Source organism: Tetrahymena thermophila (genome assembly GCF_000189635.1).
Source record: "Tetrahymena thermophila SB210 genomic scaffold scf_8254241, whole genome shotgun sequence".
Lineage (NCBI taxonomy): Eukaryota > Ciliophora > Oligohymenophorea > Hymenostomatida > Tetrahymenidae > Tetrahymena > Tetrahymena thermophila.
Window position 1 is genome coordinate 33,291 of NW_002476104.1, and position 21,627 is coordinate 54,917.

The following is a 21,627-nucleotide window of genomic DNA, read 5'->3' on the forward strand; positions in this document are numbered from 1 at the left end:
GTTTTATTTTGTTGAGGTATTAATAATATATTTATTTATTTATTAAATTTGTCATAAATATTAAAAGTAGAAAAATTGCTTATTTCTCTGAATTGCTTATGAAAGATATTACTATATCTATAATATTATTATTATTGATTTATTGAGTGGAATGTATATTATTTTTTTTGTTTGTAGGTTATTGATTGAGTTAATTTGATAATAAGGAATCAGTTGTTAATTATAAGGAATGGAATAATTATTATTGATTGATTGATTGATTGATTGTGAACCACAAAATTCTAGTTATGATAATTTTTAATAACAAACTAACAAAATAACTTATGAACTTGTTTTTCGTTATTTAATTTGTCTTTCAAATATGGTCACTTTAACTGTTGTCATAGTTTTAAAGTGAAAAATGACCAAGTTATTAATTGACTTCATTAAGTTCAGGATTCGCTAATCCGTTATTGCTATTATTATGTATCATATTGGGGTTATTATGGAAGTTGGTATGGTTAGGTTAGTAGTGTTGATTGTTGTTGTTATATTCCAAATTTGTGCTAAAGTTTTCATAAGACTTTTAACTAAATATTTAGAAAAATTGTTGCTATGTTGGTGGATGAGTGTTTCCATTAATATTTGCCCATCTGTTGTTTTCAGACATAATTCCATGAATACTTTCTGTTTATTCATCATCAAACTAATTTTAGCTGTTTAAATAAAAGTTAATTTTTAAATAAAATATTCTAATAAATCGAAATGTTATTAAAAAATAACAAACAATCTATTTTGGATTATTTTTATTCATGATTTTTCAAAATTATTTACATTAAAATATTTTCAATCAATTAAACTATTTTGATTAAAATTAAATAATCTTCTTAAAATTATTCAATTTAATCAAAATAATATCCAAATTTGTTCAAATAAATTTATTTATTTATCAAAAATTAGCTTGAATTAATTTATTGATCAAAAATTTAGCTTAAATTTATTTATTAAAGAAATAAAGAAAAATTTTTCAATAAATATTTGAATAATTTTTTACTCGCAATAAATCATGTCCTCGTGAGTATTCTAAATTGAATTTTTTTTATTTATAGATTCTAGTTAGGAGGTTGTGTTAAGTCTGATTGGCTTTTTAATAGCAACAGGTGGTATTCCATTTGTATTATCTTAATCACTTGCTTATTGTTAATCACATTGAATAATAGGAGACATGCAAGTTGATTATTTCTTAGAAGCAGTACCAAATATCTTTAAATTACTGTGATGATCTGGAAGAGATTGAGTACTATTTAGTTAGTTGAGACGAGCAGATGCAAAAGGTTAGCTATCATTAGGTGTTTAACCCTATTGAGTTTTATAAGTACCTCTAATATTTCTATTTCTTGGACGATATTTGAATAGTCCCTCTTAAATATTTTATGGGATGTTCCTATTTTAAATATATCAAAATTTTATTTAAAAGTTCATTCATTAAAGAAATTTATTAGAGAATATAATTAATTGTATATTAAAATCAGAAAGAAAAAAATTTTGTTTTTTCAGCGATAAGTTGTTTTATTATTATTATAATTTTCAAATAAATGTGAATTGCCTAGAAATTGGTTTAATTAAAATAATATCGTATTTTGCAATCTCTAAATTGATATTTTTTACCTTAAATTATTATATAATTAGTGTAATTTTTTTTTTTTTTGTAAGTAAATTTGTATCTTAATAATTATAAGCTTTATTAGAAAGGGTTATTGTTAATTTGTCAGATAAGAATTAAATTCGATCCTTTAATAAGAGGAAGATAAATAATAAGAATCAAAAAAAATAAAGGAAATTTTTGATCTTATTTATTCTTTTAAATTGCCATTTTAATTAAAATTTTAATTTATTGGAATTTAAATTGATTTTTTTCATATTATTTATATGAAATTTTATATACCTACTTATTTACTTATTTAAATTTAAAAGATATGTTTAATTTTATAGAATTTATTGATTAGTTTCACTGATGTCAAATTAGATTTTATTTTTTTTTTTAAAATTACATGGGTGTAACCTATATTATTTCTCTTTGGAGAAGAGACAAACAAATGTTTATTTATCGACTAAGATTAATAAAAATAAATAAAGGATATGTTACCTCTTTTCTTATGCGTTGTGATAGTAGGGACATTATGGTCCTTTGTTGCATTTTTCATTATTAGTTGTTTGTGTACATTGTTTAGTTCTATAATTACGAGGGTGATATTCAGATTCCTTCCAGCCATGGCATTTGTTACAGTCAAATTTGTTAGGACATCCTTCTTCGTATTTTGTGATGTAGCTAGCAGGTTTCCAGTTAGGACAAGAAACAGGCTCATAATTATAATCTTAAGGACGACGACGATAATCTTACCAGTTATGAGAATAAACACATTAAGCTTTATCGTGCTTTATAAAATTGAATGGACACCAAACAGTTTTATAGTAAAAGACATAGAAGTCTTCATCAAATTCATAATTTTCAATCAGATCTATTTTTATGTCACTCTCATCGTGGGCAAATGAGCAATAAATACCATATTCACAGTTGTGGCACATATTTGGGTAGTGGGTACAAAATTTAGTTTTATATTTGTCTGGGCAATAGAGTTCTTCAACTTTATTATGAGCTTTCAGACAGTAATCGCCATCAGGGCAATTTCCAAGTTAATGTTAGCACTAATCACTCGTATAGTTAACTCCTTATCTTCTTTTATCTCTTTAAGTATGGTAATATTTACATTGTTTATGATTATGAGCATTTGTGTTTTAGCAAGGCTCTACTTTGAAGTTGCTAAGCTCTAAGTGTTCTTATAAAGGTTTAGTATTTATCACCTAACTGTTACCTGCTAAGAGAGTATTATTATTGCTGTTACTATTGTTATTTGGGTTTCCTTCTTAATTTTCCTCGTTACTATACTGATCTTAAATGAGGCCCTAATAAATTAATAAAATGCATTTTTAAAAATTAATTGAGTAAGTGGTAAAAATTTTTAATATTTATTTAGCTTAATTAAATGCTTATAAAAATAGGTTAGTTTTTATGATATGTTGAGTAGCTTGTGTATGATTGATTTACAGCATTTATATAAAATGAATATTATTTAAATTTTTCGTTGCTGAGTATCAGGAGAAACCACTAGAATGAATGAATGAATCTATCTTTAAATGATCGAAAATATTTATTATAGAAACAAATTCTGACATTTGGAAAATATTGCAAGTAAAAATGTTTGCTTATTAAAAATAAAAAGTAAAAATGTTAATTTTTCAATGTTAATGAAAAAATTTTGATTATTAAAAAATAAATTGGCTTCAGGAGCATGTTTTTTACCACGCATTGCTTTTTGGAAGTGCAAATAGAGAATCTGAAATAAAAATTAAATTTTATTTAGTTAAAAAGACATCAAAGAGTAACTTTGGTTCAAATAACAATCAATAAATTTTTTTAGTTTTGGATTTTCTTTTTATTTGATTTTCTTGAATAAGATATTATTGATTGATTTATGGATTAATTGAAAGAGTTGAATATAAGTTAAACCAAGTGCAAATAAATACAAAAAAAAGAAGAATTCTTTTAGAATTGTGTTTAAATTTCTAAACTTATATTATTAGTGATTGCTTGGTATTGTACTGAAAAATCAATTGAGTAAAGAAAAAAATGTAAATAATAAAAAATTAATTTGCAAAAAGTGTGTTTCATTGAAATCTTACTAGCTCAAAATTTTAATGAATAGTTGATGGAATTTGGAAAGTGAATTTTTAATTAGAGTATATTAGCGGATTTAATATAGCTTGTGTCACATTTATAAAATTTTAATAGATCAGTAATAGGAAAATTAATAGTAGTCTTTTAATTTTTGATACTTTTTACTGAAAATTAAGTAAGTTTATTTATTGATTATGAGAATTGATTCACTAGCAAAAATTAATACTTTTCAAGCTTGTTTTTGATAAAAATATAAATCTATGACGGTTTTGCTTATTTCATATTTAATTTAAGCTCGAAATACTTAAGTTAATACTTCATCACAAAAAAATATGTACTCGCTTTTAGATAATTTTATAGCTTCTCATTACATATTTCAAAAAATACACTTTTTATGAAGAAAATTGAAAGTGTGATGAGAGAGAGTAAACAGAGAAATTAAAAATAAGTTTGTAAAAGCAATTTAAATTGTTTTTAGCAAAGGAAATGCTTTATTTAACTTAGAGTTAAAATTGTTTGTTTAGAGATTGTTTAAAATTAAGTTAATTTATATGTTTAGTTATATTTTTAAGCTTATTGTTTACATTTGTGTTTATGCTTCTAGTATTGATATTACGACCCTTCATGTTTTAAGTTAAAGGAGGAGGAGAGTTGTTCATTATCAAGTGCGAACTATTGTTTGGATTAAAAGGTGGGTTAGAGTGGTTTGTATGGTTTAAATGCGTGTACGAGCCATTTCCTTGAGGGATTCTAACATTTTATTTGGCATTTGGCTAACTTTCATGCTAATTTTTGTAAGCCATGCCATCAATATGTCCTTTTGAGCCCACGCTCGTTATATTTTACTTTTGATATAATTTTATAAAAAGTTATTATTTTTCTGCAATTTAAACTTTTTAATCTAGCACTTTTGTGCAACAATATAAAATCTTTAAGAGCTACTATTGATTATTCAGATTTTATTTCATTTTTCTACTTTGTTCTTTTATGGATTGTCTGTTTAATTTTAAAATCTATTTTTTTATACTTAATTTTTTACCTAATTTGAGTTCTGAGCTGAACCCGAAGGTTATTAGTTATAAATCATCATTCCTTTAGAGGTGTTTGGGAGGTGTTATTGATGTGTTTGAGGAGGAGAGAATTAAATATTAGGATTAGAGCTAAAATGGTGAGGGGCAATATTATTGTGAGGTTGATATAAAGGATTCATATTTGGTGGATACATTTGATACATATGAGGTAAAGGATGAACGGGCTAATTATAATTTATTTCATAGTTATTCATTTGGTCTCCCATTATTTTCAAAGCTACTATTGATTTAAATAAGAATAAAATGTTATGGTTTCTTCAGTAATTTAATTTTTTTTTTTGAGTCGCTAATCAGATTTATTATTCTTATTATTATTTGCAGCGCTTGCTTCTGTTTGTTTATTTAGAAGATTATTTGCGAAGCTATAAAGGGGATCTGAAAAAAGAAGAAAGTAAAAAAAATACAAGAACAAATGCTAGCAAAATAAGATGAAAAAAAATAAAAAAATGCAACAAATTGCAAAGTAAAATCTTACGTGATAGACTTTAAAGGTTTTGAAACTTAGAACAATTGAAAGAGTACTCTCTATAAATTATTTAATATGTATGATTATGATCTTGTTTAACTTTAAACTATCAAAGAATTCTATTATATACACGCTTTTTAATGTCTCCTTATAACTTAATTTATTTATTTATTTATTGATTGATTGACTGATTGATTGATTAATTAATTTCTTTATTATAATTAATTATTATTGCTAGCTTTTCTTGTTTTTTTACTTTCTTTTAATTTTTAACCTCTTGATTTATTGATTGGATTCTTTCGTGTCCTATTTATTATTAATTAATTTATTAATAATATCATCAACTAATTCAATCAATCAATCTTATTTATATTTCTTTTTGTTTATTTATTTAATTATTTTGCAGATTTCTTTGGTGGATTGATTGATTGATATTGTTAGCTTTTTTGATCCTCTAATTGGCTCATTCATTCATTTATTAATAATTTTTATCAAAATTATAATCAATCAGTCAATAATCCATTCATATTATTGGGAAAATAAAATATAATTTAATTATTGTATTCTCTAATGCGGAATCTCAGAAATTGATAAGCAAAACCAAGAACTGATACTCTTGCTTATTCAAGGAATCAAAATGATTTATTTATTAATATTAAGAGTGACTAGATTGTGAAATTAATTGCATCAGTTTTAATAAACTGTAAATAATATTAATTTAACAAAATCTTTTTTAATCAATACTATGCAAATGAAAATCTATCTATTTTGATTTTTGGTTTACTAGTTAATTTTTAAGATTTACTCACATAGAAGAAACGCTAACTACGCCTTTCCAAATTTAAATTCAAGGATCTTTATGAATGTAAATATTTCCATTTATGACAATATGATTAGCGTGTAAATCCTCCCCAACTTGATTATTAAATAAATAAATTTGATTAGTTTGTTTAAATTTAAGGGTAAAACAGTGAGCCTCTTATCCATTCAATAAGCCTATTCAAAGTAACATATAACTCATTTTATTTATTTGAGGATTTGTTGGAAAATACATCTTTGCAATTTCTATTACATAATTAAATTTGTTAAGTAATTAATTAATATTGCTATCAAGTATTTAAAAATATATTGGTTCTTTTCGAATGCTAATTATATTTCTTTTAAAAAATGGTATATATTAGTTTTTATTCGTTTTTCTAAATAGCTACACCTGTCTTGAGTATGTAAGGATTTCTTGTAAAAATTAATTAATACTCTTACCTATTGATAAATTATTTGATTTAAGTTCATTAAAATCAATCAATTAATTGAAATAAATCCATAAAAATTTTGAGTTAATACCCTAAATTCAACTAAATTCAAGCATCAAACAAATTAGCAAAATAATTAATGAGTAAAATGATTCAAAAGCATATCAAGTACTCTTAAAAATATATTTTAGCCTAGTGTAAGCTCATATTTAATCACAATAAGCTTTTTATATCTCATAAAATGTAAATGATAAATAAAATGAATTTGTCTTTAATTTTAATCATATTTGAATCATTTTCTAATATGTAGTAATTAATTATTTTTATTAATTTGTCTAATATTATCAAAATTTCATATTTGTTGCATTAGAATAAATTTTAGAAGCAAATTCTATCTATCTATTTTATTTACTTTTTATAACAAATTAGATTATCTGTTTCATTAATTTACATTAATATTTAATTTTTTTTTAATTTACAAGTAATTTTTGTAGACCTCTACGTTTGTCAAGTGCCTATCTAAAAAACTAAAATTGAAAACAAAATCCTTATTCGAATTTTCCTCCTCTTTTAAATCACGAATAAGTAAAGAAAAATTGTAAATACTAGAAAAATGACAAATATCTTAAAATTATTATTATATATTTAAATAATCTCAACATTAACATTTAAATATATCCAATTTATTTCCTTTCTTTTTATTTTCGCCTTATTTATTTTTCTTTTTGCAAGTAATTTTAAGATTAGTGTAATCTATATTTTTAAAAAAAAAATATTTGCTCAAAGCTGGCTTTATCTTAATTATCTTTCTATTTCAGATAATTTGCATCGAGTAAAGTATTTGAATGCATGAAAAATCATTACAAGCTTGATTAAATATTTAATTAATGGTATTTGGTTACTCTTATTTTATTATCAAATCACCATAAACTAAACATATAAAATTTATTAATTATTTGCACAACAGAAAAGCACTTCCTTTGTTAGAAATTTTAAAATTAAATTATTATACACATTTAATAAATAGATACTTTCTAATATTTTTCATTTAAGAAAAATAAAATAAGTTGATTCATGAGTTAAAGTATATGGAAATCTTAAATATATAATTGATTATACTATAATATCTAATCGATAAACCTGATAGAAAGCTTCTTTTATTTCTAATATGGTATATTTATATTTAAATATAATTAAAAAAATTAACTTAAAAAGAAGGATGGTATCAACTAGTACTAAATATTTTTAATAAATGGATTTATTTCTTTTATAACCTAACTTTTATTCACTCATTACTTTAAATCATAAATTTACATTACTTAAAAATTCACTATCTTTAGCTTATTAAAATTTTATTTAAAAAAATCTAATTTAATTAAAAGCTTTGATATTTAATTTATAAATTAATATTCATTCTAATCTTATTCAAAAAATTATTTTCTTATATACACAGTAGGACTATGTATGCTACCATGATTACCTTGGAACCATCAGAAGATTAATTTAATTAATTTTAAGAAAATTAGTTTCAAAATAATTTTATTAAAATTAAATGTTGATTTGGTATGGTTGATTTTTAATAGGTTTTTGCATTTCATTCCATTAATTAAATTAATTTATACAAAAACTAATAAAAATCATTTATAGAAAGTATTTAGCAAAATCTAAAGAATATTTTTTAAATATTAATAAGCTTAATTTATAAATTTTTTGTATGTCCTATCTAATATATGAAAGATTTTAATATTTAATTTTACCTTTATATCAATTTTTAAAACGTATTCTAAAAATTTAAAATAAAACTCTCGTTAGTTAGTTAGTTAGTTTTGTATGTAAATTTAAACTTTTTTTAAATTTTGGTATTTATGTTAAATTAATGTATTATAATTTAGTTTTGAAATCATAATCTGGCTTAAAACTCCAATTTACTAAAAAATTGATTTACTTAATTAAAATTTGGAGTATACTAAATTAATACTTGCAATAAAATTTTATTTCTTGAATTTTCTATGAAAATTCTATATATTTTTATACTTATAAATTGAGTAAGTTTATAGTACCTTTGTATTTTCAAAGAAATATATATGGGCTTGCTTAAAAATTACTTTAAAAAAGTTTTTAGTTATAGTTTATTGCATATAACAGGAATTAGATAAAAAAATAGACATAAAAATTGTATCAAAAGAAGTAATTTCTATTTTAAAATTATAGCTATAAATAGAAGATAGAAAATATATTTAAATATATTTATCTATGATAAATTAATTACATAGAACTTTAGTAATACTTTGTTTAAATACTATTTAGATAAATATAAAGCTTAACTTTAAAGATAATTTAATTGTTGCATGAAAAGCTAGCTATTTAAATAAGAATTAATAAATAAATATAATAAATGAAAGACTCTCAAAATAATAATTAAATGAAAGAAAACAAATCTATTTCAGTATCAAATGATACCAAAGATATTTAACATTAGAATGAAGATATTCCTTTGAACCAAATGAATTCAGAAGAATTAAAATAAAATATAATACAAGTCACCATTTCTTCTGTTTCAATTTCGTTTGGTATTTTACTGACAAATCTTCTCCTTTCTATCAATCTCGTTTACGCAGGTAAGCTAAATGATACAAACATCCTTTCTGGTATAGGATTAGCAAATGTCATGATGAACTGCTCTGGTGCTTACATGCTTTAGGGCTTAAATTAAGGATTCAGCTCTTTGGGAGCTAGAGCCTATGGAGCTGGGTCAAAATAATTACTCTATGATTACTTATTCAAAGCATTCTTTACAATTATCAAAGTTACATTCTTTTTTGGTACATTTTTAATTTTCTAAGAAGAAATTCTGCTATTATTGAACTAAGACCCTGAAGTTGCCTACTTTGCTTATTTATACGGAATTTAAATCTTGATTGGAATGTTTTTTGCCTTCTTTTTTGACTGCTTTCGTAATTATTTAAATGCAATTGGTATCTTTAACTAACCTATGTACATTTAGTTCCTTTCAGTAGGCTTCTAGTTAACCTTCTGTTTTCTTTTTGTAGACTGCTTTAATTTAGGGTTGACTGGAATTTGCATGGCTACAAACTTCACTTATTTTTGCTCACTTATTTGTATAATTTACATGATGAAAAGAATGAATGTTTTACCAGACTTTACTTAGTTTGATAAGAAATCTCTACTTAAAGGCTATAGCAGTTACTGCAAATATGTTTACCCAATAGCCTTACCTATGGTTGTTGATATTTTCTGTTTTGAAATTAACTCAATTCTCATAGGAGCAATGCAAAATAAGGCCTATTTTAGTGCCCATGTTATTTTATGCAATATTGTTTCTATTTTTTACTCTTTCCCTCTTGGTTTAGGAGCTGCTTTATGTACTTTAATATCAAATGCAGTAGGAATGAATAACAAACAAAGAGTAAAAAACCTCTATAAAATGTCATACTTTTTTGGTGTATTAATCGGTATCTTTTTCTTGTTAGTTTTTTCCTTATACGATGTGAGTTTAGCTAATCTTTACACAAATGAGGTCTATACAGTTCTTAATTTCTAAGATATAGTATCCATTTATAGATTATTTGTTATTTTAGACAACCTTTAATGTTCCATGTAGGGTATTCTCAAAGGAGTTGGATTAGGAGATAAGTGTTTGAAGATGTTCCTAGTCTGTTATTATGTTATTGGAACACCAATAAGTTGTTTATTAGCTTTTACTTTTGATCTTGAGCTTGCTGGTTTCTGGATAGGATTTTGTATAGCTATAACTTCTATTTTCTACTCATAAGTCCATGTTCTTCATAATTTAAATTGGGACTAGCAAATAGAATAAGAATACATGCATGTAAAAAAGCAAAAAGATATGATAGAGCTCGTAGAAATTCATTAAATTAGTGATATAGACCAATAAAACGATTCAGATATGGAAAATGATTTATAACAAAATATGATCTCAAAAAATAAAGTTTAAAATTATTGAAATAATTATTACCAAAATTAATTCACATCCATCTTAAATATTTTTGTAATTACCAACCATACTAACTAACTAAAGCATTAATTTGTATAATCTCACATATTTCATTTTATTTTAATATTAATTTAACAAAATAATTTTTCTAATAAATCATTTTTTATATTAAATTCATAAAAATATTTTTGAAATAACTTTCATATTATTTTTAAAAAAAAATTATTTTTTTTAAATATCAATAAATATTAAACTATTTAAATTCAATATATTGTTTTTTCCTTAAGTCTGATGATTAGAAAGAAGATTTGGATTAAATATTTATATTAATAAAAAATATTATTTTATTATTTGCATTTAAAATCTCAATTTGAACAATAATTTTATTTGTAATTTTATCAAATTTAAATAATTATTTTATTCAAAATAAATATTATTCATTATTGATTTTGTAATAAGAAAGTAAGTTAATTGATATTTTGTATAATTATTTTTAATTAAAATAAATAAATTATATTGAAATAAAATTATTTTTTTTATAGAATTAATAAATTCGTTTTCTAAACAAAATACTAATGTTTAGAAAAATATAATAATGAATGTTTTTTTAATTGAAAATTTAATTTTGAGACAAAAATTTTAATTTTAACTTACTTGCTTATATCATATTCAGATAACGACTTAATATTTATATAAAAAATATTTTAGGATAAATATTACTGAGAATATGAAGCTCATCTCAATTTGAAAAATTTTTAAATATATTTTGATGTTTAAATTTTATTGACAATATGAAAAAGTAGAAGATTCTAAATATTATTAGCATCCTAAATTGAATAGATATTTATAATGAAAATTTGTTTGTTTATTATTACAAGTATTTGTTAAGTGTAGCATTCATTGATTCATTTATTGCTGATCCGATAAGATTGAGGATTTAAATTTGAAATTTAATTTAATAATTTTATAGAGTAGGATTGAGTAAAATAATTAATAAATCAAAAAGGATATATTGCTTTAAGTATTATAAATTAAGATTAGCCGTTCAACGTTCATTGCAAATTTTAACATTAACATAAGCATTTAAAAACAATTTAAAAGATAAAATAGTAAAAAGTAAAACAAAAACATATTAAAATATGTCTAAGAAGTTAAATTTTGGACCTATGGATGAGAAATGCTTCATTTCTCGCTCAGAACTCTTATAATGGATAAATAATTTATTGCAAGTAATTTATTTGTTTTTTTGTAAATTAATCAAATTTATTTAACTGTCTTACAAAAAAATGATATTTTTATTGTTTTTTGTTGAGAAAGAACTCAAGTTAATATTTTTTTAAAAAGGTACAAGTTACTAAGGTGGAGCAATTAGGTAGTGGTAATATTTATTGTTAGCTTTTCGATGTAATATACCCTGGTAAGATTCCTTTGAATAAACTTAAGTGGAAAGCAAAGCACGAATATGAATTCACGCATAATTTTAAGTTGTTATAAAAGGGGTTTGACTCTGTCTAAGTAGCAAAAGCCATACCCGTAATTCTTATAAATAGATTTGAATACATTTTATTTTTACTTCATATTAATTTACTTACTTAATCACTTTCGTTTATTTATTATTGTAGATTGAGAAACTAGTAAAAGTTAAATATCAAGACAACTTAGAATTTGCACAATGGATGAAAAGGTTTTTTGAACTTAACTGCAAAGATAAAGGAAAAGGCTACGAAGCTAAAAAGAGAAGAGGATTTTAAGAACCTGACTTGAGCTTTTGTGGAGGAGGAGTTCTACCCTAATATACTATGATTTATGGTAATTTTAAAGATATGGAGAGAGAAATAGCAAAGCAAAATGAAGATGAAGAAAATGAAGAATAATAGCAATAATAAAGTTCCTAACCAAATGCTTTAGGAAATTAGCAAAATCAAACTCATAAATAAGAAAACAAAAATTTATAAAATTTAGATAAAGAAAATATTAATAGCATAAATATAATTCCTAAAAAGTAGCTGCTAGAGCCTGCTTTGTAGAAGTTTTAAAAAAGTAATAGTGACTTGAAACCTTTGTTAAGTTAACAAAATTCAGCTAAATAAGAATATAATTTAAATTAATAATAAGTCTCGCCATTTAACCCAGTGGTATCATCATTCTTGCTAAATCAACCAAAGAAACTCAATCAAGAGGATTCTACATAGCAATCATCAAATAACAATAGTAATTTAGAGTGTCCTTTTTTCATGAACAATAATCAATTCAATAAATATCCTACTTTGAATTTCTAAACCAATTAAAGTAATATTACCCTACTCAAATAGCTTGAATCTAAAGATGAGTCTACCAAAAATAAAACACCTACTAATTCAGATAAAATTTTTAAAGAAAGCGACTCTGTTTTAAATTCATCTAGCTCTACTTCTTCTTTAACAGACTCTAAAAGTCACACTAGTAGTAGATTGGCTATGTTCTAAACTGAATAAAAGCTAGAATAAATAAAAAATATTTTAAACAAATAAAAAATAGACTCTAAGTTAGATAAAGAAGAATTAATGCAAATCTTAAATTCAATTTAAACTATCATTTATTGACAAAAATTTTAATTTAAATACTTAACCATATCATATCAGTTTATAATTTTGTAAAATTTATATTCAATTTTTTATAATACCAATCTATCAAAAAATAACATTTTTGTTATATTTTTTTGCTCTTAAAAAAAAATTTAACTTAGTAAATTTATTATCAAAAAGACTAATTTTTAATTTATAAGCTAAAAATATAAATACTTAATTAAAAGAATTGTTAAGCTCAATTAAGAATAAATAATAAACTAAATAATCCAAATTTTTATTAATTTTTCATTATGAAATGAAAATAGGAGAGAATATTAAATAAAAAAATAAATTATTTAATTTTATATGCAGTAAATTCTCACATACCAAGGCATTTCTCCCAAACCAAGCATATGATTTAGTCACCTTAAAGCTAGAAAAGAAAAAATTTACCTTAATATAAATCATTTTAATTGGAATTACAGTATATAAAAATATTAAGCTAAACATTTAATAAAATAATAATTGTGAAAATATAGTTTAGAATTATTACTATTTTCTTATTTAAATTTAATAGAAACAGCTTAAATAGTAATGAAAATAATTACTCTATTTTTGAGAAACTAAAATTTTTTAATTGTTTATGTTCAATTTATATATTTTAATTCATATTTATATAAATAGAAATGAAATTCATCAAAATTAATACAAAAATATAAATTATATTACTACATTTGTATATTTTATTAAATAAATTTCAATATTTTCTTTTATATTTGTTGATTTACTTAATTATTTTTGTAAAAGATATTATTTTACTTTAAGATTTATTATTAAAAAAGGTCAAATATGAATTAAATCTAAAATTATGTATGTGACTAAGAATTTTTATTTTTTTTTCTTAAATGGTTTTTAATAAATTTATTTATTTTTGTTTCAAACAAACACAAAATTTTAGATTTATTAATTTTGAAAGTAAATAATTGAATAATTTTATATCAAATTTTATTTGATATATGCATTAATGTTTAGTTTCATTTGTGAAATAATTATTTTATTGTCTATTTATTTGGCATTTATATGATGATTTTTATGAAACTCAATTTGTAAATAACTTAATATAAAAAATATTTTGTTTGTTTTTCAAAACATTTTTTCTTTTAAATATAAATGAATTTTTTATTTCTTTCTATAAACTTAGAAGTAAAAATGACTATTTGAAGGCACTTTTTGTCTCTGAATTAATTTTTAGCCAAAAAAGGTTAAGCAAGGTTGAATCATTTTGCACCGCAACTATTTTTAGTTATTAATTAAATAAAAGAATGAATATTACTCTCTATATGTTAATTATTTTAATCTTACTCGTGTTTGAATCTACAAATTCTTATAGTTAATAAAATAAGGTGTGATTGATAACAAATAAATTATTTTGGTAAGCTGCTTAACTTCGTTATATGGTAATCTTTCAAGTTAGGAAAATTAAAATTCTTTAAAAAAGCCTATTTATTAGCTACTAAAATAATTAATTGGAAAATACTTTTTAAGTCCCCCTTCGAAAGGAGAGTGAGTTACCAAGATAGTCACTTCTCCAAAACAATTTGTAAAAGTAATTTTAAAATCAAATAAATATAAAAAATAAATTTTTTAAACAGACTTAACTGTAAAATCTTTGTTTCTTTAACTCTGTTAATAAGTAATTTAGTTAAAAATAACTTTTATCTTTCTTCTTTTAAAATATATTTTTCATTTTGAAAATTATGTTTACAATTTATTTAATGAAACTATACTAAGCAACCAATTATAAGAAATAGATGATTTTGAATAATTGATACTCAAAATTATTATTGTAAATTTGATGGATTTCTAAAAAAAAATAAAGATAGATATAAAATTATTAGAAGGTTGCTTCTGAAAAAATTAAAGAAATGTTAGAGCTAATTTTTTTTGAATTTCTTAATTTAATAATGACATCAAAGTTATCCTACTTGAGTTTTAAGATTTTGTGGATATTAATAATAGCTAGATCATCTTCAACTAACTTTTGATCAATATTTATTTATCTTCGAGGTATATTTAATCACTTAATAAATTAAAAAAGAGTAAAAGCACATCCACAATTTTTATTTATTTATTTAAATTCTTTATTTCTGTAATCAACAAGATTATTTTTTAAAGAGGTTAAGTAAAAAATAAATAAATAAATATCGTACGTATTGTTTCTTTGCTTGTTTTATAATAATTAAATTTAAGGCAAACAAATTAAAAAATATAATTCTAATTTTATAGAAAAAATTTAAAAAGTAGTAAAAAAAATAAATAATTATGTCAATAAAAGCCACCTTATTGCTAGCTTTTGTTGCTATAGCTGCTTGCTAAAGTTTCAATTACAGTGAAGACCTCTCATAAGATTTAGCTAACTTTTCTCTTATTTCCTATTGTGGTGAAGCTAAAATTAGATAATGGAGCTGTGGTCCTTCTTGTTAACAATTTCCTGAAGGTTTATCGGATATGTAGCTCATATCTAACTCAGCCAAAAACGCATTTGGATATTTGGGATTCTCTAAATAACATGGAGCTATTATTGTCGCCTTCAGAGGAACAATTCCTTGGTCTTTGACTAATTGGGTAACTGACATAGATACTTAAAAAACATCTTACCCTTTGTGTGAAAATTGCTAAGTCCATTAAGGATTCTACAAGCAATTTGATTTATTAAAAGGTCAATTAAAAGATGCTTTCCTCACTCTCCGTTAAAAGTACTCTTCTGCAAAAGTAAGTTAAATATATTAACTTTCATTCTTCTTATATTTAATCTTATATATTATTTAAAAATAAAGCTTTTTGTTACAGGACACTCTCTTGGTGCTGCTATTAGTACTCTCTCCATACCATTGATTTATGAATTAAATGGAAATAAACCTATTGATGCTTTCTATAATTTCGGTTCACCTAGAGTAGGCTGTTCGAAATTCGCTAATTGGTTTAACACCTAAAATTTTGCTTTGGAGCATGCAAGAATTACTAATGGTGCTGATCCAGTTCCTCATTTACCTCCTTCTGTTTTTCCCTTTAAATTTGAGCATCACAGTCATGAGGTGTTTTACAATTCTTTCCTTTTGTTTGGATTTAAGTAAAATCAATGCGATGCTGGAGAAAGCACTTTTTGCGCTAATAGCGTTACAGTAGCTGCTAATCCAGTAGATCACGGAACATACTTTAAATGGGATTGGTTAAAAACAATTGTTACCTGTTAATGAAAGTTATTTAAAATAAATAAAATAATTATAAACTAAATTAACTTAAAATTAGAAATAAAATTAAAGTTTTAATAAATTAATTTTTTTGTATTTTCTAAATTCTTTTTACAAAAAAGAAAAACTTCTATCTGTCTTATATGTAAAAAAATAATTTTAATTATTAACAAAAACTTTAAAAATTAAGCAAGGGTTCTCTAAAAGATTACCGATATAAAATTTAAATTTGGTACAATACTAAATTTTAAAAAACAATCAATTTATTTTTATTTTAAATAGGTTATTTTATTTTTTAATATTTTATTTCAAAAAATAAAAGCATTGGTTAGGTTTTATTAAAATAAATAAATAAATAATTTATTATTTATTATATTATATAAGAGCTCAAATTCAACAAGATAAAATAATTAGAATAATTGTATTGATTAGATATTTTATTAAAAATTTAATTTCTTAATTTTTCATTTATAATTAAATAAATAAAAAGATTTTATCATTTGTTCTACTAACCATAGTAAAGAGATAAGAAATACATAATATATTTTTTTGAATTCTATCTATTCATATATGGTTCCTTTATTTAACTTCTCAAATATAAATTTTAGATATGGTAATTAATTAATAATATTTAGAAATTAATTTTTTTATTAAAAAATATTTTTCAAATATTAGAGTATATCATTTTTGCAAAATTAAGCATAATTAAAAAAAATAGATTGATGTGATTTATAAATTTAATTAAAAGAATAATTTTAATTTTTAAAAAAGGATTAGATATTAAGTATACAATCTATTTTCTTTGATTTTTAAAAAAAAGTATTTATATTTTATTTTTTTAAAATTCTTTTAATTTTTTAATTAGAAAACAGTTATTTTTAATATTAAAAGTTAACTATTAATATTAGATATTAAATTATTGAAATTGATAAAAAATCTTTAGAAAAACAAACATAAATAATAATAATGGATTCTTTGTAAAAAAGTAATAGCAATTCAAATTTAATTCAAACACATTTATACTTAAAAATTAAGATATTCCTGTATAAAAAAACTCTGTTTTTATTATTGATTGATCTTCAGCAAGTAGATAATCATTTTTTATTATAAAATTGTTTTTTTAATATCTTTCATAAATTTAATAAAACTATGATTGTCTGTCTGTCTAGCTGTTTTTAAGTATTTTTGATAGTCAAAACCTTAAATTTATTTGCATTTTTATTAAAAAATTTATTTAATAATAGCTTCTTATTTTTTTGAAATATATAATTTATGTTTTACAGCAATGAATTTGTTAATTTCATAATTTATCCTCAATTTCGGTCTTTTTTTAAAGTAGTTAATAATATTCTAATATAAAATTTTTTGAATGCCAATATCTTCATTAAAAATTTAATTTTATTCATATTAGCTGTTACTAAGTATTATTTAAAGAAAAGTAACTCTCAAGTTGATTTAAAGATTATATCATTTATTTTGTGATTTTTTGAAAAAATAAATATTTATTAATTAATATTAAATTGTTTTATTACTTAAATATGCATAAAAAATTGATTATATTAGTATTGTCTAGCTTTAATAAGTGTTATTGATAGTATATTAAATTACAGCAAATCTTAATTTTATTTGCAAATATGTTAAATAATATGTTTAATTTTTATAATTACTTGTTTATTTATTTATTTACACTGATAAAGATTAATTGAAATTTAATCAATTAGCATAGTAAAATAGATAGATATATAGATATTAAACACCAAAAATGATAAGATTGAAAAAGGAGAAGCTATTTGTCAACTTACTAAAATTGGACAGACAATAGCTTATTAATTAGAATATAATATCTGAAGATGATTTCATCTTCTAAAAAGGTAACGAAGAACAGCTTAATCTATACTTATCTTTAGCTTTACTGACATCTTGCAATTATCTACCAGCAAATATAGTAGTTGATTTGATGTATGAAATTATTTAAAAAAATTTTGTACTCGATAAAGCTGATATAATGGAGTTAATAAAGATAATTAGATAAGTAGGAGAGTTTTCTCTCAATGATGATGACCAGCTTTAGGTTGAATTAGTTATATAAATGCTCTTTAACAAAAAAAATGATCAACTTTACTACTCTAGTTTGAGATTACCTCTTATTACTTTTAAGAAGGCAAAGATAAAAGCACTAGATTTAATTAATAAGATGCACGCTCACTTAGAGAGTAATTTATTTATTTATTTTATTAAAAAATATTTTATTTTTAAGATAATTAGATAAATAAATGGATAAAATATTAATAAAATCTTTTTAAAATTTGCTTCTACATTTGTCTATTTATAAGATATTTTATATATAATCAATCAATCAATATTTGATATTTGATAAAATAAGTCAACTTACCTTTAAACTTTTAATAAATATAAAAAATAAAGGATATAACTAAATTTAAGAATTTGAAAGTAATGCTTAGCCTGGTATGTAAAATGGCTCTAGTGTCTCTTCAAGCAAGATCTAAAAAAAATAAAAAAACTTTTTATCTTTTAATTTTAAGATATACCAAAAGAAAATGATTTCAGACAGTCAATCTTAAGAATCTTAAGGGTTATTCCCTCCCATTTTAGATGGGATATTTGAAAGGAAAGTTGTTTTGCAGCTCTTCCCTGACGAGGAAAAAAGCTTGATTAAATTTCCTAATAAAATTGGAGAAGCTGGCTAACAGCCAAATCAAAGAAGAATCTAACTTCCTAGAGCTTTTCAGTAATACATGAATAGTGGCAGTAAATATATTTTTTTTAGTTATATAAGCAGCCGTAAAATTAGATTAAAGACATAAGAATAGGAGAACAAAACAATGCAAATTAAGAAGAAAACAAGTAAGATGAAGAAAGAAACCAATCTGATGATTAATCTGTATAGAACATTGAAGACATTTAAAACATATCAAATTAATTGAGTTAAGAGTTCATAAGATAAAAATCTCAATTAGATAATTCTTAAAGATAAATTAGAGTTTAAAGAGATGTGGACGACGAAGAGGAAGAAAAAAAGGAGAACCTCTAAAATTCTTTGGCATAAAAAGAAAGTAATATATTTTAAGAGCAAACAAAAGAAGAGCAACAACAAGAGATAAAATTGATCAATCAAGAATCTTCCTCGAGATTGCTTGTTGAACCATAACTAAAGTTAAAATCAGCTTCATAAAAGAAATAAGAAAAACAATTATAACCTCAATCAGCATCTTCAGAAGTAATTTTATAATAAATACTGAATAAATATGAAAGAAAACAAAAATCGAATATAGATGAAAATTAAATTAAGCAAAGTAAACATTTTTAAAGATTTATTTAGCAAATAAAATTTGAATATTTTAAAAATAGATGAAAATATGCCCAAAAAATTATGGAAACCTCTTGACTTGATTGACTGTTTGTCTTATTATTAGAAATATGAAGAGTAAGAAAGATAATTGGAAAGTTAATTGAAAATTAATACGAATGAGCTCAAGAAGATTTTAAAAAAACAGTGGGATACCATTTATGATGTTTGCTTTAAAGCAATTTACTTTACTAAATTGATTAATTCATAATCAACAGAAGAGCTGAAATCTTTTTGCGAATATTATATTTTAAAGAATTACTTTAATGTAAGATTAGACCAAGAATATTAATTATCTTAAAATTGCCAAATTATGGTCTATGTTGCTATTTTGCTTCTTTATTTCTTCAGCAACGAGACTTTCTATAAGATTTTTATAGGGAATATTTTAAGTAAAATGAAAAGCCTTGTGGTAGATTAAGCTTATGAATTTAACTATAGCAAGATGGCCCCTCGAGACTAGGAATAATTTTTAGTTTTCTAGATGCTGCTGCTTTTTGATAATCCTCAGTATCTTTATGATCTTTTAATTCACAGAAATAAATTCGTGGTGAGATTTATGAACATTTACATGAAGTCAATTTATAACATTTAATTAGATATAAAAAGCGAGTTGGATTTTTTGTTGAATATTAAATTACCAAATGAATAAAATGAATTCTAAAAAAAGCTTTGTGATGACTATTTCAAGTTAATATTGTACAGTGAGAATAATGAACTGGCATTAAACATGCTTACAGTGCAAGTAATATCAAACAGTCAAAGTATTCTTGATGTTGAGTAATTTATAGAGAATTCAACTTAAAAATAAGGCTAAAAATCAACTTGGACAGAAAAAATTGCTTAAATTAAAAAACTTTATGATGAAAAATTCTCCATAGTTAATTTCGAATGCATTCCAAAAATTCATAACATTAGTCAAGTTAACTTGTATTCTTAATTAGCTTAAAAAATAGATTAAAATTACAATTAATTCATCCAAGACGCATTATTTTAAAATTTAAAATCCCTTAAGCTTTATTAAACAAACAAATGCCCTAACTTCTCTCTCCAATTTATACCTTCTGCCGATGATTTCTTAGACATGAAAAACGATTTATCTGAAGTAATTTAATAAAAACAGTAAAGTCTTTATGAAGAAAAATTTGGAAAAAACACAAACAAGATATTCTAAGAGTTTATTAAAGTTAAAGACGAAGAAGAAAGAGATTCACTCAAAGTTTAATATTTTCCTATCATATTTTATGAATATTATGAATTAATTCTTAAATCATAAATGTGAAAACCAAAAAAATGCTCAGCCAAACATTATTTTAAAATTAAGATATTAATTTATATTTTTAATTTGAATTCAACTTAAATTGAAGCAAAGTATGAAAATAAATAAATAAATAAATATATTGTGAAAATTATATAAAAATATTAATTGTAAAAATAAAAATATTTAATTTTATATGAAACTACTTTCTATAATGTACACGATTTTCAAATAATTTAAATTCATTTTAGTTAATCATTATTAATGAAAAGTTTAGTGAAATATTTTAAAATTAAAAATAACTCATAGACCACTGGCTTTTAATATATTTTTTAATTTAAATAATTAATTAATTTATTTATTGATAATTACAAATTTGAAAATCTTTATAAAGAATTTCAAAACTTCCCCACCATCTAATTTCTAATTTAATTAGTAATAATTTATTTATATTCATATTTAGGACAGTTTCGAAACCTAAATAAATCTGTGTTAGTTTTTTACTTCATAAAATTAATCAATTAAAGTCCTTTGTTAATAAATTTTATAAGATTAAGCAGTAAATATTATATATATCTTATCATACATATAAAGTCTTCTTTAAGTAGAGAAAACAAACAAACAAATAATTAAGCAAGCAAGCAAGCAAGTAAAGAGAGAAACAACTCACTAAATAGATAAAAAAGTTAGTTTGTAAATAGAACTCT

General features: G+C 22.2%; 5 protein-coding genes across 5 annotated transcripts; 4 read left to right on the top strand and 1 right to left on the bottom strand. All coding sequences in view use genetic code 6, as the record gives it.

Annotated features, from left to right (window-relative positions):
- Positions 1-355: 355 nt before the first annotated feature.
- TTHERM_001091331 (zinc finger CCCH type domain protein) lies at positions 356-5,012 on the bottom strand (the record flags this gene model as incomplete). Its single annotated transcript, XM_012800428.1, has 5 exons — positions 356-695; positions 1,034-1,423; positions 2,126-2,943; positions 4,300-4,560; positions 4,755-5,012. 5 exons carry the CDS (start codon positions 5,010-5,012, stop codon positions 356-358), a joined length of 2,067 nt encoding a protein of 688 aa, XP_012655882.1.
- A 3,905-nt stretch (positions 5,013-8,917) lies between these two features.
- TTHERM_01092340 (MATE efflux family protein) lies at positions 8,918-10,507 on the top strand (the record flags this gene model as incomplete). Its single annotated transcript, XM_001025441.3, has 1 exon — positions 8,918-10,507. One exon carries the CDS (start codon positions 8,918-8,920, stop codon positions 10,505-10,507), a length of 1,590 nt encoding a protein of 529 aa, XP_001025441.1.
- A 1,130-nt stretch (positions 10,508-11,637) lies between these two features.
- Positions 11,638-13,080, top strand: TTHERM_01092350 (EB1 protein; the record flags this gene model as incomplete). Its single annotated transcript, XM_001025442.3, has 3 exons — positions 11,638-11,727; positions 11,843-12,031; positions 12,121-13,080. The coding sequence occupies 3 exons, from the start codon at positions 11,638-11,640 to the stop codon at positions 13,078-13,080; spliced, it is 1,239 nt and encodes a 412-aa protein (XP_001025442.1).
- A 2,286-nt stretch (positions 13,081-15,366) lies between these two features.
- On the top strand, positions 15,367-16,301 carry TTHERM_01092360 (lipase family protein; the record flags this gene model as incomplete). The annotated part of the gene is made up of 2 exons (XM_001025443.1): positions 15,367-15,816; positions 15,882-16,301. 2 exons carry the CDS (start codon positions 15,367-15,369, stop codon positions 16,299-16,301), a joined length of 870 nt encoding a protein of 289 aa, XP_001025443.1.
- Positions 16,302-17,997: 1,696 nt separating this feature from the next.
- On the top strand, positions 17,998-20,944 carry TTHERM_001092361 (hypothetical protein; the record flags this gene model as incomplete). Its single annotated transcript, XM_012800429.1, has 4 exons — positions 17,998-18,508; positions 18,720-19,064; positions 19,115-19,609; positions 19,665-20,944. The coding sequence occupies exons 1-4, from the start codon at positions 18,058-18,060 to the stop codon at positions 20,942-20,944; spliced, it is 2,571 nt and encodes an 856-aa protein (XP_012655883.1). The 5' UTR covers positions 17,998-18,057.
- Between the last annotated feature and the right edge of the window lie 683 nt (positions 20,945-21,627).